Source organism: Phascolarctos cinereus, unplaced genomic scaffold (assembly GCF_003287225.1).
Source record: "Phascolarctos cinereus isolate Bilbo 61053 unplaced genomic scaffold, phaCin_HiC Scaffold_2;HRSCAF=192, whole genome shotgun sequence".
Lineage (NCBI taxonomy): Eukaryota > Metazoa > Chordata > Mammalia > Diprotodontia > Phascolarctidae > Phascolarctos > Phascolarctos cinereus.
In genome coordinates this window covers 403,321,611-403,346,479 of record NW_027555625.1, presented here as the reverse complement: position 1 = coordinate 403,346,479, position 24,869 = coordinate 403,321,611, and the positions used below count along the sequence as shown (strand labels likewise).

Below are 24,869 nucleotides of genomic sequence, written 5' to 3'. Positions count from 1 at the left end.
GCTGTCGAGGGAACTACGAGTCCCAGCAGCCTCCTTCGCGCGCACGGAGTGGGGGCGTCACGTGTGCCTTCCGTCTGGGCGGGCTCGCTGCTTAGCGCGGCGGCGGCGCGCGGCGGCTCCCGGGAGAGGGGCCTTTTGTCTGGAGCGGCGGCGGCGGCGGCGGCGGGGCCCGGAGCGGCGAGCGCCAGCGTCTGTCCCTCGTCGCGCCCTCCGACCCCACCGCGGCGGCCGCGCCTCAGGAGCTCCTGGCGGTCCCGGTCCGGAGGCGGACCCTCCCCCCCAAGCCACCCGCCCACTCGGCCGGGCATCGCCTCGGGCGGCCGGCAGCCCCGCCCCGCTCCGAGCCCGCCCCCCCGCGGCGCCGTGGGGAGGACCCGGCCCGCGCTTCGGCGCCGCCGCCTCCTCGGGACCCGGGAGCCCTCAGGCCGAGCCGCCGCCGCCCCCCGGAGCGGGCCCCGCCGCCGCCGCCGCTGCCCCCAGTTCCCCCGGCGGGCAGCATGAAGATCAAGGATGCCAAAAAGCCCTGTAAGTCGGGGGCCGCGGGCGGGGGCTGGGGAAGCAAGGGGCGGGGGAGGGGCTCCTGCGCTCGGGTGGGCTCCGGGAAAGTTCGGGCTTGGAGCGCCGCCGCCTCCTGCTAGCCGCCGCCCCCCCCCCCCGGTGTGCACGCTTCGGGAAACTAACTTGTGTCTGCGCGTGTGCACGAGGGCGCCGGGGAAGCAGCCTGGCCCGGCGGGTCGGCCCGGCCGGCGGCAGAAGCGGGTCGCGGTGCCGCTGCCGTGGGCGAGCAGCAGCGTCGCCTCTGTTCCTCTTTCCCTGCTTTTCAGAGGGGGCAACTGAGGCAACCAAGGTTTGCTTCCCCTTTGGCTAGTAGAAGGACAGTCGGCATTCGAACCGAAGCCTTCGGGCTCCCCTGACCGAGGTGACAGCCGGCAGCGCTCTTTCCCTCCTAATCGCAGAAGTAGTGACCGGCCCGCACGCGCTTTGAAGTTGGATTTGCTCGTGGCGCTCGTGGAAGCCCGTGTTCTGTCTGCGCGGGGCGCCTTGAGACGAGCTCGGACCGACCGCAGGTCTGGTGCTTGAGAGCCGCTCTTCCGTGCCTGACTTGTTCACTCCCGGCGTCGGGCTTCCGACCAGGGCAGGGACACGGCTTCTAATGCGTGCGTGCAGCTCCTCCGTTCCGACTCATCGCCGCTGGTTTACAAGAAGGAAGACGAATGGGATTGCCTTCGCTTTTCTGGCGTGTTTGTGATGTATTTCTTACTCAGCGGTTGTGATTCTTTTTTTTTTTTTTTTGGCTTTTTGGTGAGGCGATCGGGGTTAAGTGACTTGCCCAGGGTCACGCAGCTTGTGAGTGTTAAGTGTCTGAGGTTAGATTTGAACTCAGGTCCTCCTGGCTCCAAGGCCGGAGCTCTGTCCACTGCGCCACCCAGCTGCCCCGTGATTACCTTATTTTAAGTGCCCCCCCAACCTGCTTGTTTTACAGATTGCGTTCCGGATACCATTAAGTTGATTTATCTGGAGGAGTGGAGAGATAATTAATGAAAACTGGAAAAGGCTGAGTAAATTTACCTTAACATATAAAACAATTTGATAAACCTAATAGTAATTTTCACCATTCAGCAAAATATAAATCGTGATCCACATGACAAGTAGAAGACCTAAATATGTTTGGAGCAGGTTGGGAACTTGGAACAGTAATATTGGAGACAGCTGGGTAGGTGAGGCCATGATTTGAATACCTGCGTAACCATGTGCAGGTCATTTAACTTTTTTGACCTTCAAGTTCTCTGTCTGTAAATGGAAATAATATTTTTTATCTCTGTCACAGAGTTGTTCTGATTATGTGTATTTGTATGTTATAACGACATACATTTTGTACACCTTGGCTCATTACAACGTTAGGTTGTAGGAGTAATTAAAGTTAGGAAAGCATACCATTAAGACAGGCTCTGTACCTAGTTCCTGCTTTCCAGAAGGCTTACATAAAAGTGATTGATATGAATTGTTAAAATCTGAACTGATTTTTTTTTTGAGACAGCAAAATGGTGATTGTTAAGAGAGCTGATCTCTGGGTCATGGAAAAGCTGGGTTTAAGTTCTTCTGATACAGGTTGGGTGACTCTGGGGTAAGTGACTTAACTTCTCAGTGCCTCGGGCAGCTGTTGGGAAATTTCTTCAGAGGGTGTTTTCTATACCAATGAAATCATAGGTCCAGGCCAAAACAATTTTTTTTTATCTGCTGATCTCTGTTCATCTCAGTTTTTACAAGACTGCCGTTCACTTGAATAATTTCAACTGACGTACTCCAACTCTCTTGCTTGTAATATATACATAGCTCATCTGTAGAGAACTTTGAAGTTCATAATGACAATTTTCCAAACTATAACCCTATAAGGTAGATGGTGCAGGTGCTGTTACCTCTATTTTATAGTGCTGGAAAATTTAGATTGAATGACATGTTCTTAAAACATCTGAGCTGGGACTTGAACCCACATATCACTCTGTTACCTACCTTTGGTATATATTGAATTTTCAGCTAGCTTGATTTTAATTCTAAGGAGTAACCCAACTCTACTTTTTAAAGTTTTCTATGTAAGCACTTCATGTATGGGACTTGGTGCAAATCTACTACCTTGTCATTTAATTCTATTTCTTAAGTCACCATAATTTTGTCATTGTTAGTTTTTTCTTTTCACCTAAAGAGTAAATTCCTAAATCTGTTCAGTGCCAGTGGTGTTTAAATAGCTCTTTGGTGCTGGATTCTTTCCCCCCCCCCCTTTTGCAACGTTGAACAGTATGTAAAACTTTTATAACATAGCGTGTTAGAAATTAACAGCCTTGCCTTTGTGATTCAGTGTCGTCTGTTAATCATTAAAGAGATGGTTGGACGTCCCAGTTTTTCCTTTTGCCTACATGGAACAAATCTGTACCTTAAAGGGCCCTATGAGGTGGGAGGAGGGGTTGCTGCTAATGGGGTGATGGCCTCTGGGGTAGAACCGGGTGAGGAACACAGAACAGGAGGTTGTCAGCAAAAGAGACTCTGGAGAAGATTTCAGCACTATAAAACTAGGGAGGGTATGATCGCTTTCAACAAGGTGCCTGTACTCAGTACTTTTTTGTACTTGGTTTTCCCTGCTATGTTAAATTGTTACATCGTGAATATTTTGTTCTCAGAAATGGTGTTTACAAGTTATGTTGTAGTGGTAACCTTACTGATATGTTCGTTTGGCTTTTTCAGCTGTGGGTGCTTTAAGGAACTGTAAGTTTTGGGGGTTGGGGTGGTTGTAGCTTAGTTCTTAGAGTGTATTATGCCATGTTGCAGGTATTTGCAGTTTGTTCTTATACTTGAGGTAAGTAGGATACAGACATATTCCTATTTTAGGAACTGGGGGATTTTGAATTTGGTAACTTGTGGTCTGTAATCAGACTCTTCAGACAGAAGTAGGTTTGACACTAGGATTTGTGTCTTCTTACTCCCTGTCCTGCTGTTTCTCCTATGCTTCCTTATGTGGTAGCATTATCCCTTGATTGGCAAATGTGTTCCACAACTTTAGCTTGAATTCCGGTAGTCTCCTGTAGATGTGAGGGATTTCTGGGCAAAGGGTGGGTAGCACTAACTTTTTTTCTGGGAATAGAATACATCATGATTCCTACCAGAGAGGAGCAGACCTAGTTACATTTTGAAGTCTCATAGCAGTGCATTTTCCCTGTTTTTTCATATTAAAATTAGTCACCTAAAAATTTTACAGAGTAAGATAGTAAAGACTTTATATTTAAAAAGTGAGTCCTTGATTGAGAAAGAAGCCAGCCACACAGAGTGATGTCGACTGTGAGAAAATTGGAGCGCAGAGCCTGATTTGCCTCCTTCAGAGTTCTCTGTCTTTGGGGAGATAACTTCGTTTCTCAGGGCCTCTTTCCTAATGTGTAAAATTGAGGGATTGGATTCGATGATCCATACACACTCAGCTCTGTGGTTGTGTGTGACCTAGGACATCCATATGGCCTCTCAGAAGTGTCCTTGCATGTTGGATCAGTCTTAGACTGCGTTTTAGAATGGCAGTGTCCTCATTTTCAGATAGAGGCTCAGTATGTGACAGTTAAACAGACCTTCCCAATTTAGTTTGCTGTTTTATTTGGGTGGTGTTCTACATTGAATAAAGATGAGTGGATGGATTGGATGCACTTTTTATAATGTGCTCTTTATAGAATGTTTAATTTATGGGTGCTGTTCTTTTTTTAGGTAGCTAGAACAAATTTAAATGATTTTGCAAACCTAGTGGTCATGCTCTTAAATCCTATAGAAGAGGGACAGTTCAGTTTTGAGGTTTTTCTCAATGTAAACACAATTTCCCCTCCACTTATGCCTAAGGGCTTTCCTAGCACATCAGCCTTTGCCTGAAAAAATTTCATGGAACATTAATGTTCATATGACAGTGTGAAATCATGGACGAGATTTTTTTCCCTACAGAATTAGTATACTAATCATTCCCACAGCCAGGATCATCAGTGTGTACTTTGGAATTAAATGGTGTGATCTAGGGGGTCAAAAACTGAGTTATCTTGGGTTTTCCTGTGTGGTTTTAAAAACAGTAAATGTGTTTCTTCATCTACAAACTAGAAATAACTCCCTATATGTAGCTTTTGAGAATTACAAAGATAGACAGATACATATATACATATATATGTATATATATAAATAATGCTAATTAGGGTTTTCACTTTGATGTAGGGTGGTATTGGTATTTATAAATCTTGTCCGAAGGGTTCAGGCAAGAAAAATGGCATGAGCTCTGAACCCCATAGAGCTTTCTAAGTTGCCTGCAAAAGTGATGCTTATAATTTGGGATATATATTCTTGTATGAATGCAGAGGCTCAGAGTTTAAAAAGATTTCAGATTAAATTTTTTTTTATCATTTCATACAGAGTTGAGTTTCAGAAAGAAAATATTTTATCAGGTTAATAACCCCTCCACCCTTTTTTGTAACACTGGTTGTATAGAGAGTTTTTCTCACAACCCTTCTAGAACTTAAAGCCATGGAAGTACAGATTATGGTTATGCCATGCCAGAATGGCCTCTTTGTTTAATACCCAGGGAAAAGGCCCTAATTTCACATTTATTCAGCAGATTGGAAAAATTCTTACAAAGTCTTTTTTGCTTTGTTGGATAAATAGAATTGCCCCTATTACTATCCCACCAAAGTGTGTTTATCCAAGGAACCATATTTAGTGTGGAGTTTCCCCTTGTAGTTGTTAGTTTTACTGAGTGGTACTTCTGATTTATCTATTTTTTTTAATGGAGGGGAAAAAACTCATAGGATTAATATTTTAAAGCAGTAATTTGGAACTTTTAAATACAAATCAGTGCCTACCGTTTACAATATGAATAATAGGTTTGTTTTGGTTGGAAAATGCTGGAAAATAAAAGGTTTGTTTTTAAATCTTTATTTGATCTTACATCTTTATTTAAAGCTGTGCTCCTGGTATAGCTTCTAACAAAGGGTTTTTCATGTGTAAATTGCTACCTACTACTTATTTGAGTTTTGAGCTAAACAAAATAGAGGTAATCTATGTTTTTCATTATTTATGTGAATAGAGCTGTGTGGCTTAAGCCAAGAAGGACCTAAGTTCAAATAGGGCCTTTGACACTTAGAAGATGTTTGATCCTGAGTGAGTTAATTAACTTCCGTCTACCTTAGTTTATTCAACTGTAAAATGGGTATAATAGCACCTACCTTACAGAGTTGTAAGAATTAAATGAGATTTTTTTAAAGCTTAGCACACTGCGCGTACATAGCTGGCGTTATGTGAATATTTATTCCTTTCGCCTTATACCATTCCTCTGTTTATACTGATCTGGGATAGTAATAAAACTTGTTACAATTGAATACGGACAATATATGTGTATCTTATTTTTATTTGTGAATAGAACCTTGTGTGTCTGCTTTTAAAGTCCTTAGCTCACCTGCCCTCTTTTAGTTTTAGTCAGTAGGTAGGTTCCGAAATGGAGAAGTTTAGAATCCCTTCTAATTGAGTCTTATGCTTCTATCTCCCACCTCAAAATTAATGAAAATGTATGTTTCAAGCAAAGGGAATATGAAGGAATTCCTAGGAAAGGTTAAAAAAGGAAAGTAGAGTTGTAGAAAAAGAATTAAAAGAGAATTCTCCTTAATAAATTTTCCATGGAAATTGTTAGGTATTTTAATCAGATTTAAAAGGGTACCCTAAAATACTAAAGAATTTGTAGAAAATCTGTTTCTGTTGTGTTTGCAAACTAACTCAAAAAAACCTTGGGAACAAAGGTACAATAATATCTCAAGTCTATATCATAAAAGTTAGATAACTCACATTGTGTAATTGAATTTTATAGTTGGAAGGACCCTTGGAGACCATCAGTATCAGCTTCCTTGTTTAAGGTCCCAAAGAGTAAGTTCTTCCTGACCTCCAACACAGAGCTTAAGTGGACTTGAACCTAACGGTCTTTGTGATAGATAAATGAATTTGCTAATCATTTGTGTCAGACCAACCTTGTATCCTGAGCTAATATAGTATGGTATGGCACGTTGATAATAGATCAAACTCCATTACAATGAAAAGAAATGTAACAAAAAAATTTAATTCAGCAGTATCATTTAGGGAAATAGCACTGAAGTAACATTAAGACTGGGTTCATCTTTTACACTAACTACTGTCAGACCTTGGGTAAAAGTTTTAGCTTCTCTAAGCCTCCTTTACTCATCTGCAATATGAGGGAATTGGATTTCAGTTGATCTCTAATATTCCTTCCAACTCTAGAGTTTTTTAGTTTGGAGGAAAAGAAAGATGAGTTTGCAGGGAAAACAGTATTTCAGCATAGATGGTTGATGGGTGTGGTGGCCTACAGTCCTTGAGAGGTTGACCAGAGTGGCTAGCCCTGGTGGATTGCTGAAGATGAGGAGTTCTGAGCTTCAGTGTGGTCAAGTCTGTGAGTGGCTGCTGCACTTCCATCCTGGGCAAGATAGGGAGACCTGATCTCCAGAACAAAAGGTAGATGTTGTGGCTGGCTAATGTGTTTCTTGGTTTCTGAAACATCAGCATTGATTTCTGTCATTTCTTATATTTATAGCTTTTCCATGGTTTGGCATGGACATAGGAGGCACTCTTGTGAAACTTGCATATTTTGAACCCATTGATATCACAGCAGAGGAGGAGCAAGAAGAAGTTGAAAGTTTAAAAAGTATCCGGAAATATCTGACTTCTAATGTGGCCTATGGGTTGACCGGAGTTAGGGATGTTCATCTTGAACTGAAGGATTTGACACTCTTTGGCCGAAGAGGGAACTTGCACTTTATCAGATTTCCAACCCATGACCTGCCTACTTTTATCCAAATGGGGAGAGATAAAAACTTCTCAACATTACACACGGTGCTATGTGCTACTGGAGGTGGTGCTTACAAGTTTGAAAAAGATTTTCGCACGGTAGGTAACTGTTAAAAATTATTACAAGTCTAACTAATTCTTGCTTTAATATCAAGCTGCTACCTTAACCTGGAGTTAATGCCTGAGCTACTTAGCTGCATCATTAAGCTAGTGTGTACTGAGAGAATGTCTGTGGTTTTAAAAAAGTAGAACATCTGTATAACATATTGTACAGATTTGGATATCCATTATTCAAATCACGTTTCCAAGAACAACATTCTAGACTCATTTGAAACTTGATAGGACTGCTTATTACATTTGTTGTAGTCCTCTGCCCCAACACTCGCCATAAAGGAGCTTCCAGTGTGTTTTTAAAAACCTGTTTAAGGTGGGAAATCTGCTTCAAAGACCTACCAGGCTACATAAAAATTGTCATCTCCATAATCCACTCCCACTTAATGCTGTACAGATAAATTGAGGAGTAGGAAGCCATCCCCCTGTCAGACTTCTCTTGTGCCAGTGCCTCCTGTCCTGAAAGCTTGAATGAATTTCTTTGCCATTCAGCAGGTTCCAGTTCTATTTCCTTATTGCTATCTCTACCATGCTTTCATCCCCCAGGCGGTTGGATGCTGTGACAGATTATCCTAGATTGTCCCCTCTGTTAAAATAGGTGTTGGAGGAGTTGATAGTAACTGTGGTTACTACCTGGTTCCTCAGGTGTTGCATTTGATGGGAGGTTGGACTGGATGACCTCTGAAGTTTTACATATGGCTATAAGTCCATCATTCTGATTCTGTAAAAAGCTAAAAAAAAATTTATTTACACGTTACTTTATGTTTACTGTGTTTATTATTTATATATTCATACATTTATATTTAAAATGATGTTTTATTTACATGGTATCACATATACACTAACCAATAAGCATTTATCAGGTGCCTCCTATGTGCCCTGGGACTAAAGACAAAAAAAAAAACAGTTTTTACTCTTAAGGAGGTTTGCATTCTGTTGGGGGAGATAGCATGTGCATATTTTAGTATGTGCAAAATAAGTGTAGACTTCACTTCTTTACTAATGTATTGTGAATGGAAGGTCTGTTTAAAACCAAAATAATTCATTATCTTTCTGTCTAAATTCTTTCCCTCTTCATAATTTTCTTACTGTTGTCAAGGGCACCACCATGCATAGTCACCTAGACTTTAGTGTTATTCTCAACTTGTCACTTGCACTCACCCTAAATGTCCTGTCAAGTAGGTCATCATTTTGACCTTCATACTTACACACACACACACACACACACACACATACACACACACACACACACACACACATCCTACCCCTACCTTTCTTTCTCCTTACACATTCGCCATCCTTATATAGGCCCTCATCACCTTATGCTTAGCCTATTGCAGTAGCCTTCGAATTGGTTTCCCTAACTCTTGTGAGTCTCTCCCCAATCCATCTTCCATTCAGCTATCAAATTGATTTTTATAAAAGACAGTGAACTCCAGTGGCTCCTTGCTGCCTCAGAGATCAAATATAAAAAATTTGTTCAGCTAAACTTACAGCTAGCTACAGCTTTATCTTCCTCACTTTTTGGTCTTATGATTTACACTCCTCTATGCACTCTGTGAACCAGCTACACCGACCTACTTACCATTCCTCGCGTGTCAATCTGCCCTGTCACTGGGTAGCCTTCATTGCTGGCAAGTTCTCCCTCCTCACTTCCAGTTCTTGGTTTTCCTGGCTTCCTTTAGCGCTCAATTTAAATCTAACCTTCTATAGGAGGCCTTTCCTGTCTGCCCCAACTGTTTTTTCCTTTTATATACGTGATTATTTGTATGTTGGCTTCTCTCAGTTAGAATGTGAATCCCTTGAAACAGTAGGAACTATGTTTTTGCCCTTCTTTGTATCCCAGTACTTAACGCAATGCTTGGCACATTGTAAGTACCTATACAAATGCTTGTTGACTTAGTGACATTTAAATTTCTTGGCTTTTGGAAATAACTGCTGTTAGCATGCCAAAACTATCCAGTTTGTAATTTTGAGTCAACCTTAAAGATCTACCGTTCATTTTGATAGATAATGTTGGTCATACAGTTTATTTTACTTTGAACCGAGTTTGGCCAACAAAGATAGAGACAAATATTTTATTGCATTTGCCTGGTGTTCTTTATTGCTCATTGGAATTCACTGATACCTTTTAGGTTACAAAACAAAAAAATATTGCAGAATTGACATTTTTTTTAGGGGATGGAATCTTTCATTATTGACATTTTCTTCAGATAAAAAATGTTAGAGAAGGAACACTTTTTATTGTATAACTACTTGACAATTCTATATCCAATGTCAAGACCATAAAATGACAAATCTGTTGTATTTCTTAATCTTATTGGTATTTCAGTTTAAATGTTTTATTTGCTTCTAAAATAAGGAGGATGGAGAGAATCCATATATTGTAAGACTCTAATGCCTGAGTTATTCAAGCAGACAGTAAGTGATCTGTCAGTGATGCTGTAGAAGTGATCTCCCTCCATTTGCTATATCTCCTGAAATAACCATGTAAATGTCACATCTTTCCTAAACTACTATATATCTTGAGATGTGAAAGTTATGATTAAGCATGTTGAATGATATTCAGGGAGGGAAAAACGCCTCAGATACAATGCCTTTCACATCAGCTATGTTCTAGAGCAATTCTAATGTAGTAGGGCCTACTGGATGAGTAGCAGATACAGTACCAGAAGTAGAAATTGGAAATGAAGATCAGAAAGATAACTGGGATGGAACATAAGGTTCACATTAAGATTTTTAAATGGAATAACTTGGAAATTCTGAAACAAGGCTTAATAAGAGCTTAATGAAATTTTTGGTAAGAGACCATAATAGCATAGATTTAGCACTAGAAAGAACCTCAGAGGTCATCTGGTCCAAATCTCTCATTTTATGGATGATGAAACTAAGTCCCAGAAAGGTTAATTGATTTGCTTAAAGTCGCATGCAATTCAACTCTTAGTTTAGATACATCACTCTTTCCACCCTATCTTTTCAGTTCTGCAGAGTGGTTATAGATGACAGTTTTGTTCCAGGTGTTGAAAACAACTAGTGTTGTACATGCTTTTTGAACAGACAACCAGAATCATGTAAAGTGTAGCATAAGAGTTTTGAGCTTTATTTGAATGGTTGATATATTTTGTTTTTTAAATGGCTGGTGATGTTTTCTTTTTTTAAAAAACAGATTGGAAACCTCCAGCTGCACAAACTGGATGAACTTGACTGCCTTGTAAAGGGCTTGCTGTATATAGATTCTGTCAGTTTTAATGGGCAGGCAGAATGCTATTATTTTGGCAATGCCTCAGAACCTGAAAGATGCCAAAAGATGCCTTTTAACTTAGATGACCCATATCCACTACTGGTCGTGAACATTGGTTCTGGAGTTAGTATTTTAGCTGTCCATTCCAAAGACAACTATAAGCGAGTTACCGGAACAAGGTAATAACCATTCAGTCTTGTGAATGCACAAATAAATTATTAAGTCAACATTATGCAAGGTATATGTTTTAAAGGAACTGATTTCCTTTTCCCATTATTCACTGCTTTTTTCTAGTCTCTTGAGTTATTCTGGAAAGAAGCAAAGGTATAGCAATATTGTCCTCTGTAGATTTCCATCAGTGGAAGTGCAAATTTCTTTGTAAATAGATAATACTGACCTGCCAGGAAGACACCTAACATTTATATGACAAGGAAAGCCACGTTGGTTTGTAATGCGAAATAAAATTTTTTATGTAGGGTATTTTCATTCATGACTTTTTATACATACATACACACACACACACATATGCGTGCGCTTTTTTTGAAGTATGAATGAGTTTTTCACTTGCCTCAGATTCTTAGATAGACTTATGACTTAGACATCAATTTTAGTGTCATACTTTAAACGATTGAAATTTTAATGCTGTGTTGATTATACCATAATTTATTCTAGATCTTCACAAAAAAAGTATTTATTTGGAACAAATTCATAGAACTCCCCACAGTATTTGTGTGTATTACCTCTGAGTTAGGAACAAGAAACTAATTTCCTTGGTGCTTAACTTCTCTAGCAATCAAAGCTCTCCCCACGTTTTCATTATTGTTGAGAAGGCAAGGTAGATGTTGCATCCTTTATCACTGGGGAAACTAAATCAGTGATAAATTATACTCGAAAAATTTAAAGTCTTGAGTTTTCCCCTAGGAATCCCTGTTTCAAATTAGGGACTCTGATTAATGACTTTTCCTACTCCTTGAGCATTAAAAAGTCCATCTTCAGGCTTCATTTTGTTGTTTTTAGAAAGCTGTGCTGACGTAGTACAAGCACTGGCAGCTTTGTGTGTGAGTAGGCTTTCCAGTTGGTGATAGCCCGTTCTTTGGCTATAGCAACCCATGAAACAAAAAGTTACACAATGACTCTCAGTCCTGTGTGTCCCTCTTCCATCTCTGCACTGACAGCGATGAGAAGTGTGCCAGTGTCACATTTTTTAGACCGTTTGTAAACTTTGAACCATTCTAGGATATAACCCTGAAAAAGTTTAGTTGAACCCAGGAAGTTTCTGTCAGCAAAGCAGCAAACACTGTGAACTTATTTTAATATTCACAACAAAAAATAAGTGGAATCTGCAGTCATTTGTTGAGGATGTGTTTAACTTTATTTAGAAATTGCAGCTACAGTAACATTTTCCCCGGTATATGGAGTCCTTTCCTTCACCTTCTTATTTACGTGTGCAGGTGGTGTTAGAAGAAAATTTTTTAGACTCTTGAGTCTCTTTTAGCTCTAAATTTATGAGCCTACCTGTATTTTCCTGCAAGATACAGTTATTTCAGTTCCCCCTCTAGACCCCTTTTCCAAGTTGATCCTCCTGTGTGTCAGAACTTAATATAAGAAAACTTATAATATACCTTCGCTAAGTTGTTAACCCATGTCAAGTTGGATGGTTTCTGGAATTAAAATTATTAAGCAGAGTCCCTTTCATAACTTTTATGAAAACATGTCAACAAACATTTATTAAACACTATTTGCCTGGCACTGTGATAATCACTGGGAATACAAATATAAGCAGAAAGAAAGATAACTCCTACCTTCAAGGAATTTACATTCTAAAGGGGGAAGATAACACTAAAGGAAGCTGAAAGGGGTAAGAGAAAAGTAAGGTACCTGGTCAAGGGGGCATGACTGAGAAACTGGAGAGTCAGAAGAAAGGAGGAATATTAAGATTTGATTAACCTGGATCTCTTCTTTGAAATGGAGGTTCTGGGAGGAACCAGCTAATCTGGGGGAGAGGTCACAAGGACAGAGTATGTTTTTCTTAAAAGAATTTTTCGGTGTCTTAGCTTTTGAGAAGAGAATTTATGACCCTGGGGAAAGGATATAATAGAACTCTCATGAAGTTTTTTTCTTTTTTGTTTAGCCTGGGAGGAGGCACATTTCTGGGCTTATGTAGTTTACTGACTGGCTGTGAAAGTTTTGAAGAAGCTCTTGAAATGGCTTCCAAAGGTGATAGCACCCATGCTGATAAATTGGTCCGTGATATTTATGGAGGAGATTATGAAAGATTTGGCTTGCCAGGGTGGACTGTAGCATCTAGGTAAGTTAAATTCTTGAATCACTCGCAGGGGTCATTTTTTTTTTTTTTGCAAATGAATTAAGTGTATAGCAAACAATTATGAGAATAGAATTTTATGTAGATAAGACTGATGGGTTAACTTGAGTTTTAAGAGGGCAACTAAAAATTACCTAACCATGCACAACAGTAATTTTGCGAAATGGATCAAAATATTTCCCTATTTGGAGGTCTCTAGAGCAGAAAATTTTCCTAGATCTAATGTTTTATACAAAAGTTTTACAAATAAGTAGTGTTTGATAACCTATTCCTTCTAAGAATGAGTAGTACTCTTAATTTGTATAGTCACTCTTACAGATACAGTTTTTACTTCCGATATTCTGTGTCAGTAGTTTTGTGCATGTGATTTGTATTAAAAAAGATCAACCTTAGATAATTTTTTAAATCTTTGAGGAAAAAGTGCTGTTGCCATGGCTATGAGAAGTTCTTAAGTCTGTAATAACAGGCTGCCTTATTTACAATGGATTTGACCTCCCCTCTTTGCTTCCCTCCTCTCTCCTCTTTTTCATTTTCCTTCCCTCCCTGCAGTTTTGGGAACATGATCTATAAGGAGAAGAGAGAATCTGTTAGTAAAGAAGATCTAGCAAGAGCTACTTTAGTTACTATCACCAATAACATTGGTTCTATAGCAAGGATGTGTGCTGATAATGAGGTAAGCATGCTCTTAATTAGATGAAAAATGCTGAATGAAAACTGTATGACTATGAAGTTTTAAAAATACTTACATTTTAAAATATATTTTATTTCCATTAAAACCCAAGGATCAATGTGTTTTTCCTACTTCTTATTACTGTGGCTTAATTGGCAGTCAAATAAAGTTTTGGTTAGAGAGGCCTTAGTTTAAAGCAGCATTTACATCTCCTTTTTCATCTAGGAAACAGAATGCAGAACCTTTTCAGCAAGCCTGAAATCTTACCAGCTTAATTCGAAGCTGAGCTCTGATGAAGTGCTCCTTGTCTAATAACTAGTTCATTTTCCCTTTTTGGTCTCCGTGATTGGGACTTCCTTGATTGTTTGCGTTAAAGTCGGCTGAGCGTCTGGAAGACTTCTCGCTGTCTTCGGCTTCTTTACAGTGCTGCCTTGTTGCACGTGGATCAAGCAGCATTGTACAGGGCTATGAAGGCGGCGAGATTCGCCCTTCAACTCAACCTCGCATGGCTCGGCTTGTTGATGGGGGCAGGGTTTGATTTGCAGCTTTGGCCTTTATTGTTTCAGATCCACAAACACATGGAGTTAGTTCTGGAAAGGATCAGGGTAAATTTATCATTTAGGTAAATCAAATTGTAGTTTAAACGTACTCTGCGTGTGTCTGTATGTAGGGATATGGAATCGCTATAAATGTCTTAGGTGCAAGAACTATTTTTGTTTTCTGTCTTTATAGCACAACACTCTACTATGATTCTTTACACGTAAGTGCTTAATGTTCTCAGTTCTGTAGGTCAAGAACCTCAGTGATTAGCCCAGGTCTGCACTTGTATTTGTTTAGTATAACGAACAGGTTTTCATATTATTAAAGTGTTTGGTTTTTTCCTGCTATCATCACTCTGTTATTGAAGCACCTGAAAAACTGAATTAGTAATTAGGAGGTTGGCTGGTGATGATGGCAGACCAGTTAACTTTGTTGAACCTGGTATGCACTTTTTGGTGACAATACTCTCATTGATGTGATAGAAAGTCCTCCCCTAAGAATGTAGTTTGCACACTAACAAATTCTTAATCTTTAATTCTTTATTTAAATTGCAGTATAGCTGTCATCCCCTCACCCCCTTTTCTTTTTCACTGTCATACTGCAGTATCTAAATGCATAGCTTGTTTTGCAAAGCAAACCTTGTATGTCCATTTCTAATGAGTAGAAAAGAGCGCGAGATTTTAAGTCAGAGGACCTGGGTTCAAATGCTGTCTTTGCCATTTACTTCTGTGACTTTGGGTGGTTTATTTAAACATTGATCTTCATTTATTTCTCATTATCTATAAAATGAAGAAGAGTTGATTACTTGATCTTTAAGGTCCATTTCAGCTCTAAATTTATGCATATGGAAACAGCTTAATCTCAAAAGTACCATAGCACTTTGCAAATCTGTTAAGGCAAATTTCACTTATAATTTGGTGTCTGTTCTTAAAATGGGTTATTCAGCTACATATATTTTGAGTAAGGATCATAGACACGTGTCATAAGAATCTATGACAGATCTTATAATGCTTTTCTAAGTAGCGTCTTTTTTATTTTAGAAAATAAATAGAGTCGTCTTTGTTGGAAACTTTCTACGTGTCAATACCCTATCAATGAAACTTTTGGCATATGCATTGGATTATTGGTCCAAAGGCCAGTTGAAGGCATTGTTTCTAGAACATGAGGTATGTTGTGAGATTGTCAGCTTCCCTTCCTTACTTGAGAGCCTGTTGTAAATTTCTAGCTAGATAGCTTTTTTTTCTCTTATGAAAGTTGTAGAACATACTTCTAAAAAAATTTAGAGACTACTTTATTCATTCAGAAATTCATCTGTGTGGCTTCTCCATGTGCCCGTGGAAATCCAATCTTATATGCCTCTCACCCTGTGTGATTCTTGTTCAAGTCTTTGTATAGATCCTGCACAGAGGATTCATCCAGCATACTAAGAGGCCTTTATTTGATTACTTTGCTGCTGCAAATAGACAGTCAATTTGTTATACATAGGTTATTTCTTTTTACTAAAAGTCAAATCATTTTTTAACCAGAATTAGATGTGATGTTGGGAATTGTCCTATTTACTTTTCCTTGATAAATAATATACTCATTGTTTTGAAAAACATTTGCTGTTATGGGCATTGATATTTTTAAAAAATGCTGTTTCTACAGGGATACTTCGGAGCAGTTGGTGCTCTCCTGGGGCTGCCAAATTTCAGCTAAAGCATCAAGGTCGCTGTGTCGATGCCATCCAACTGGAACTGAAAATCAGAAGGATTATTATTACATTATTTAAATTGATGGGAACCAAAGGACAAGGGGAAAAACAGCAATGTTGCTGTTCATTTTTAAATGTCAAAATGGTAAGCTACTGAATGTTGCCATATTACAGTGAGATCTTTGTAACATGAAGCATTTCCAGTTGAGATGCTTTAGGGATTTTGGTTTTACTCTTCTCTGTATATAGCCAGTATGAAATCCTTTTGATGCAATACAACCTCTGATTGAGCTTCTAAAAAATATTTCTGTTTATTTTTAAGTCGTCAGCATTACAGTAGTGTATGCTCAAAGAAAAATCTTGGAGTCCTCAGATATTTAGTTTATGAAAATAATTCATTCAGAATGTATGTTACAAGAGTCTCTTTTACCCATCTTTTGGTTACTTTTCACGCCCTTTATTGAAAATTCACCATGACAACCAAAGTGTCATAGAGAGGTTCCATTTTCATGTGATATAAAATTTCAGGCATTGAGAACCATTGGCGCTTTTCTAATAGTATGTTTCTGTGGTTTTCGACAGATCCCCAGCAGAATTCAAAGTATTTTCAAATACCACGATGTAATTAAAATATATAGCGATTTGTGAAGCTGCAGGTAAATAACCAACTTAAGCTCTGACAGTATACTTTATAAAAGTACTCTACTTTCGGTTAGTTGGTGCAGTCGAGCACTATTCATGGAGTCAAAAATCATTATGCTTATTACATTTAAAGATATCTAAAATTTAATAATTTGATAACTTGAATGATGACCTGTTTAAGAAAGACAGACATAATGGTATGAGATGGAAGTGTGTCACTCAAGTCAGGTGTATTCCCTCTATATCCCTCTCAGACCAGAGCTCAGTCACCCATTTTTATAAGGTATGAACCAACAAGGCAAAAAACTTTGTATTCTGTTATGTGAGGAAAAAAAAGCCCCGCTTAACCTTTCAGAGTGTTTTGTTAAACTGGAAGATTTAGTTATTTTGAAGCTTCATGGGATTCAGAGGCAGTATTGCAGAATCGTAAAAGGATCAGTGTTTTGTAAGTTCTGGCAATAAAAGCATTATAATTCCACTGTTTGTAAAACTTTGTTGGCCTTGGAATTTACCCTTTATTTTGTTGGAGTCGTCGTTTTTGGTAAATTTGTGGAGCTTTTCAGGTTTTTGTTTTCAAAGTAACATTATCAAAGTAGTTCAGTGCTTTAGCACAGTGTTCATGAGATTTTTAGAATTTGGAACGCTGAGAATATTAACCACTTCTTAATACACCATGATGGTACTCATTACATGAAGAGAAGTATTATGTATCTGTATGAAACCACTGCATAACTCAATATGTACTTGGTAGAGAAGACTTTCTCTTATGTTTTTCAGTAGGCTGTGATGCGCTATATAAACATTTCTCCATCATGTATCCTTTAGATATCATGCTCTCAAATGTTTCCCAGGCCCTGTTGATCATAAGATATTCCTTCTATAAAGTCATGAATTTCTGAACCATGGAATTGTGAGGGATGTTGGGAGTAGTGGGAATGTCATTTAAAAGAAAGAATCCAGATAATTTTAAACTGGACAAACTTAAGATCTTAGCTGTTTTAAAACCCCAAATGATGACATCCCACTTAATTTTTCCTATTATAGCTATTTCATATATATATTTCAGCCATATTTTGATGATTTCTTTAGTTTGAAGACTTCCAATTTGGGCTTAATTTCATTTAAACTGTAGTCAAAGGTGATACAGTTTTTACATAAGTAGCTATTAGGGGGCAGGCATCTAAATGAAAAAAGTAACAAATGTTGATTTTTCTCTCAGACTTCGAGTGGAAAATTTTCATTTAAAAATAGTGTGGATGCTGTCCCAATATGTGTGTTGGAACTGTGGTACATCCTGAATTTTGGTCTTTTGTTAATGGTGAAGTCACCTACAACCAAAGATGGATGTAGTGACCATAAAATCTGGTTACCATCACTCTGCTTTTTCCAGTATTTATCCTATTTCTCCAGGAGCATAAGGAAAATGCAATTGCTACAAAAGCTTATTAAGATTACACTTGATAATCTTTCAGTTCCCTCTAAGCATTGTAAATGATTTTAGCTCTAAGCTCAGCCATTGTAGTCCTCAAAGCTGCATGCTTTAGAAATAACAAAATGAACGTGAAGGTTCCTGAATAGGGGTTTTCCAAAGGAAAACCCACTTGAGAGGGAAGAATATATATGCAAACCTAGTTCTCAGTAAATGTCAGGAAATCCCCTCTTTTTGCCCTGGTACTTACTTCCTGGATGTTCCCAATAAATATTCTGCATCACTCTCAGTATCCATTTCCCTGTTACGAATAGAATTATTGAAGTAACTCATGTAAAAGTTAGCTTTTTAAATGGAAAAATACCTGTCTGGGCACATTTTTCTCAACAGTTTCTAAAAATTATAATCCCTTCACTAGGTTGATTTGGCAATTTCAGTGCCTTAAATTCCTTCACCTTAATGGTATTGTCAGAAGCCAACTTCAGGCACCAAAGGAGTAATTTCCTGTTGAGTCCTTAATTGATTTATTTGTTGTCTCTGCTACCTTGTACAGACAACTCATCTTCTACTTAATAACTTAATTTTTACTCCGAAGAAAATAATGGGATATACTCTGAAATTGAAGGAGCACAGCAACCTCAGAATTACTCAAAAGGGGGGTTGAGGGGAAGGGGTAGCCTTTTTTTCTGAAAAAAGGAGCAAGGTTTCTTTTCAGCACTAATCAATTTACTTGTGGCAGAGTATTAATAGATGAGCTGACCCTACTGATTTAGAGAGCACTAGAGACTTGTTTACTTTTAGCTTAGGCAATAAAAACTTCGCTGCCCTTAATCAATAGAACATCTAAAAATCCTTGAACAGACATAAATTGCTTGCCAAATATCAGAATCTATGAAGATTTCATGAACTTTCTGCCTTCAGTAATGCAAGTTTGATCGCTTGTATTGGGAGTACCAATCATTGGAATGCTTATTCCATCTCTATAAGCAATATAATGGACCAAGAAAATGACAAGATTTTCATTTCTTTATCCGTGGCATTGTTGGATTAAAAGAATGGTCCCTTGCTGTGTCCCCTTTTTCATGTGTTTGCATTCTTGGCTTGAAGATATAGCTAGGCAGTAGTTTTGAAATGCCTGTTATAACCACTGAGCTCCTCTTGGGAGAAAGTTTTTGGTTTTTTTAGCTACAAAGAATGGACTACACACTTGGTATTTTTTTTCTTTTGAGCACTTTATGCATTTTAGATATTGCACTTGTGAATGTATTTTGGTAATAAAACCCTTCTCCACTAAAAGCCATGTATAAAGAACAGAAAAGTGAGTGTTTGTTGGGTTGTATTTGTGCATTTACTCACCATTTAGTTCACGAAGGAAAACAGTAAACAGGCTTTGCCTTTTCTGGTATTACTAAAAAAAAATTTTGACAATTTTTTAAAGTGGCCGGCCCAGCAAAGTGTCAATGAAATGTTCCTGTTTACGCAGCAAGTCTACTTAAAAACTTCTTTTCAATATCAAAGAAATTGTCACCTTGGTTTTCAAAGTAGCTTTATTCCTTAAGCCCTGTCATCAAAATGAACTTAGGGACTGTGTACTTGACATAATTTTATCTTTCATTTGAGGAAATAGTTTGCTGTGATGGTAGTTTATATTGAACCTAGTATAGATTCAGTAGAGATTTAAAAGTTACTGAGTATCTTTCTTTTTGCCTGCTTTAAAATATTTAGCCTAAATTGAGTCGATTTTAAGTGACAAAAAAAATGAAATTTTTTGACATTGAAGTAAACTTAATTTGCCTTATTGTTTATATTCAATGAAGCTGTGTTGTGGTGTTTCGTAAAGAGTACTGTTACTGTCCTAACTACTTCACCTCAACAGGCCTCAGTTTTCCTCATATGAAAAATGAGGGGGAGGTTAGACTAGATCTAGGTCTCTCAAGTTTCTTCCAGCTTTTAATTCTATGTTTATTTGTGAAAGTGCATCATTAGGATCCTAAAGAGAAAGTGAGATTGTGTTTAAAATAAATAATTTGTTCTGTTTTCCTCCACATTTGAAACAAAATTTACATATATGCAATGAATTTGTGAAGTTAATTACAAATTCATGTCATGCATATAATTCTGTTTGCCAGTGTTAATAGGTACTAAATTTTTGCTTCTTATCAAACTGATAACTTCATCATAACTAACATTCTCAAATTTTAAAGCTATTGGTTTTACTAAGTGGAGAAATTATAAGGTAACGGTCTTATTTGAGTTGATATATGTATTTGGTTCATTTAGCAGCTATACTGTAGAAGTATGCTTGAAAAATTGTTTCCACTAACATAGTTTATTTTTTTAAATTAGAACTAGTAAGGCAGGCTTTGTGACAAAACCATGTTTTTGGCTGTATCTGACTCTAGTAGAATTTAAAATGGCTGAAGCTTGAAAAGAAGCAGTTAACTTTAGGGTTTTAATGTAAACTGAAAATCATATGAGCATTATTCTGAAATGCCATATTTGTATTGTACAAAAGGAAAATTTTCAATTTAAATTCTTGAGTACAGATCATTATAAATACAAACGCGATCCTCCAGTGATTGCCAGAAACCTATTTCTAATTGTTTTTTAGCAGTTCCCATCTTCATTGTAACAGAGGGGCAGGTGTTGGGAGACTCAGGTACTTGTACATCTCATATCAAACACTTGATCCATAAGAAAGTTTACAAAGGACAAAATGAATAACTTGCAAACATTAACATATATTATATCATAAATTGCATATATTTAATTTTAGAATTTCCACTTTTTATCTTCAGTTATTTGAGAATAATGTAATGGAAATAGCAGATATTCCCTTTCTGTTCACAATAGGATTAAACAAATATAGCAGTGAGATGTCACTGGTAACTTCAAAAATCACAGCCAGTGCTGAATGATGTATTAGAAACTGAATGATCTGTGGTGAGCAAAAGCTGAAAAAGAATTTATAGTTAGTCTATTCCTTTGGTAATCGTAATTTTCTTTATTTCTGTCTTCCATTCCTCTGAACTTTTAATTCTTAGGTGGGTTTTTTTTTTAAGTAATGAAAACTATTTTTCAATTGCTTATAAACATAAAGAAGTTTGCAAATTTTAGTTTGTGCTGTATACACCTAGAATGTAATTGTTGAATAGTGGCTATGATACTGATTTTTATATCTTTCATATCTTGCCTTGCTTGAAGTCCTGGTGCATCTTTTGAAAGTGAGTATCACTGGCATCCTCAATATTTCTACCTAGGCTTCAACTCATTGTGTTGTCTTAGAGAAAATTCTGGAAATAAAAAGTGATGCATACATTGCAGTCATTTTTCACTTCAGAATTCCACCTGGAATGAGATAGAAATATTAATCTGAAGTCTCACCTTAAGAAAATTGTAGCCTTCTGTATTTTGAGAGGCTCAGTGTATTTCCAATTAATGTTTAGAAAGTGAAAATCATTCCAAAGACCAGAAATGTATGTGCTGTTCTCTCCCTTTTTCCTCTCAGTATTTTGATGGAATTAATATTTTAGGGACATGTGCATAATTTCATCATCTGTATATATTCTGTGCTTGGATGTGTAAATTAAGCTATAGATGAAAACATTAAAATACCTGCTTCTTAAACTCAAATAACTTGTTGCCCTTTTACTGACCAAATCATTCTAAAAATAGTTACGGCATCCCTTAGAGAGAATAGCTAGTTTTATAAACATCTGATTTTTTATTTGGAGATTCACTTTATCCTTAAAAGCCATTTCAGTTTTAAATTGCCTTATTCTATTGCATTGTACTTATGTCTGAATTTTGTTTACTGTTCCGACACTGAATCTGTGATGTAAAAAAATGTATGATGGACTATAAGTTTTATTCCTAATAAACTTACTAAGTTATACAGCAATGTAAACTATAAAACATTTCTTGTAAATTGCCTAATTTATTATTTTTCATCTTGTATGTTTTTCATCAACATGTACAGTTTCTTTAATTCTCATGGTGACCTCTACTGTAAACATTCCCATACTAAAACATTCTCATACTATTCTAGATTTCCCTTAATGCTTGTTTGCATGAATGATGCCTGGGTTTTGTTTACTTACTGGTATTGTATTGCCATTAAGCCAACCTCATTCCACCCTACATACTTTTTAAAGAGTTGATTTTCCTGGTTTTGTTGCTGCTCTGTATGATCATTAGAAACCATGCTTTTTATCTTTTCCTAATAAAATTCTTTCCATATTTACTGTGTACCTTTTCCATAATTGTTTACTTTTTGTGTTTTTTACACCCTACATAGTAGGATGACAATGGATTTATGTATACATATAAGTTCAAGATTGTGGCTTTACTTTGATGAATTATAGCAAAATAACTCTCCTTGCTTTGTGTTGCTAAGTTAATAACTTAAATAGAAATAATTTTACTATATTTTCCCCAAGAGAAGTTAAAAATAGTAATATTCTAAACTTAAAACTAATTCTGTGGCTTTAGTTGACCGTATGATAGATTTTTCTCTTTAAATATGAGACTGCATTTTATCACATTCACATACTTGAAATGAGTTTCTACAAATTACAGAAACTGATTAAGGTAGGTAAAAGAAATTGAAAATGGGATATACTAGAAAGAGTATAGGATTTGGAGTCTGAGGATTGGGGTTCATTCAGGTGCTGAATGCCACTTTACTGCTTGGTGCTTGGTGACTTGGGTCAAATCGCAACTTCTGAGCCTCAGAGGCTCCTCTGTAAATGAGGGGTTGGGGGAGGGGGTGAACTAGAAGCATATATAAATTCCAGTCTTTCTGTATAGGAAGCTGAGGCTTAAGGGAGAAGCAAAAATAGTAAGTTTGTTCTGCCGTTAAGGTCACAATTTGAGGTTAGATGACCACACTCTCTGACTTGAAAACCTTGTTAATGTCGTCCGGGGGGGCAGAACACTTAACACACTTGTGGCTGCTGTCAGAGATGGGGAAAGGTACAGGCTGCCATTCACAGCTAGATCTTTTTTTTTTTCTTGACCAGTAGAAATGTTTCAGTGGAAGACTTGAAAATAAGTTAGGAATTGGATCTTCATTTCATGATGGTGTGTGTAATTAATCTATGTCCTTCAGAAGGGAAGTTAGCACCTAATCAAAAGTCCATCCCTAACGTACTTTTGAGACACATACAATAGCTTTCTTAGAACTGTATATGTAGTGTAAGTACATTCAGTATAATTTTTAGAGTTAGGAATGAAACTAGAAATCTGGCCTTTTTGTTTTATTAGGGTGCTCTGACTAGAGCTGAGGTTATGTTTGAAGGATTGAAAATACTAAAGTGAGTGTTTAAAGTGGCATACCTTTAACTGTTCTTTAACACGACAGAGTTTGTATTGCATCCTTGGCATCAGCTGTTTAATTTGAGAAGCAAGCTGTCTGGTTTCCATTTCTATTGATTCTTTTCCTACATTTAGTACATTCTCTATTGAGCATGCACACCGTGAAAATGTTTCTTGAACTAAAATCACTGAAAAGTTTTTAAGCTGCAGTAATTCCTTCCTTTGAAAAAAGAAAGGCTTTTTACCTGTCCCATTGCTTTTGCCATTGCCTTTGATTTAATGGTGGGAATGGGGAGGAGGACTCCATAGTTTTTCTTGCCAGTTTAGTATATTAATATGTTAAAAAAAAAATTACAGGGACTGCAGACATTTGTCTATTAAGTGAACAAATGTCTGACATAGGAATCTGACCATGTAACCCAGACTTGTATAAGGAGAAATGAGCTTAAGAGCATTTAAAAAAAAATTCTGTATGTACACATACAGACATGTACTGCAGAACAGAAAAGGAAAATTGTATGTGAAACCACAAACTCCATTTTGTCCTGCTGTCTGCTTGATTTCTGAACTTTACTATGTTGTAAAAAATACGTCAAAATGGCCCTCTTTTGCCATACCTTGCTAACATCTCTCTAGATCTGTCAAACAAAATGAATCTACGTGGTGGCCATGTCTAAAATTGTGTGTTTCTGCATCTTGTATCACTCCCTTCTGTCAGGAAGTGGGTAATTTGATTCATTAAAGATGCTCCAGAGTTGTGGATGGGCATTGCTTTTGATCAGAGTTCTTAAATCTTCCAGAATGTTTTTTTCTTCATGATGTTACCTATTTTGTTCTGTTTCTACTCAGTTCATTCTATCCAGAAATTAGTCATTTTTTATGTCACAATAATGTTCCATCACATCCATATGTCTTTCCTCCTTTTAATCCCCCTTTCATGATCAGAAGGGTTTTTTGCTTATGATTATTCTCCCCATAGTATCCTTCTCCCTGTTAAATTTGATGTACTTTACATCAAACTCTGTAATGGATAGGATAAGTGAGATTCATCTGCTGCTTACTTCCACCCCTTCTTCCATGTTTGAATATTCTCAGATAGGCTGTTCTACCTCTTTAACTTCATATGCTACGTATATTCCTTTTGCCCTTCCTTCTCTTTACCTTCTTCATACCATAAGACTGAACCAACTTACCTTGAGGACCTTTGCTTTCCTTATTTAATTTCCTCAATACCCTTAGGAGACTAAAAGGTTCTTAAAAGACCTTTGTTTTTTCATACCCTCAAGGTCCTAAGGGTACCATTGGGGAATGGGATACAGTCCTACTACTTAAGTGTAGTTCCTAAAGCTCCAGCAGTATGTCAGAAAGTCAGTGACGCTAAGAATAATCACATTTACTCATTAGAAGGTGAGCACGAGAATAATCAGACATCAGAGATTATAATAGAAGGCATGAGCAGGAATAATCAAAACATCATAGTCTGCCCATAAACTTAGGTCACATCCTTCCACCAGTGCACATTGTGTCTATAGAGAACAGTGGACAACA

General features: G+C 37.6%; 1 protein-coding gene across 2 annotated transcripts; it reads left to right on the top strand.

Annotated features, from left to right (window-relative positions):
* The first annotated feature begins 400 nt into the window (after positions 1-400).
* PANK3 (pantothenate kinase 3) lies at positions 401-22,244 on the top strand. 2 transcript variants are annotated; one of them, XM_020992332.2, is made up of 7 exons: positions 401-525; positions 7,103-7,455; positions 10,634-10,887; positions 12,840-13,016; positions 13,581-13,704; positions 15,282-15,407; positions 15,889-22,244. In XM_020992332.2, exons 1-7 carry the CDS (start codon positions 498-500, stop codon positions 15,937-15,939), a joined length of 1,113 nt encoding a protein of 370 aa, XP_020847991.1. In that variant the 5' UTR covers positions 401-497; the 3' UTR covers positions 15,940-22,244. The 2 variants fall into 2 exon arrangements, with proteins under 2 accessions (XP_020847991.1, XP_020847992.1); XM_020992333.2 differs by lacking the exons at positions 401-525; positions 10,634-10,887 and having other exon boundaries at positions 7,250-7,455.
* The last annotated feature ends 2,625 nt before the right edge of the window (positions 22,245-24,869 follow it).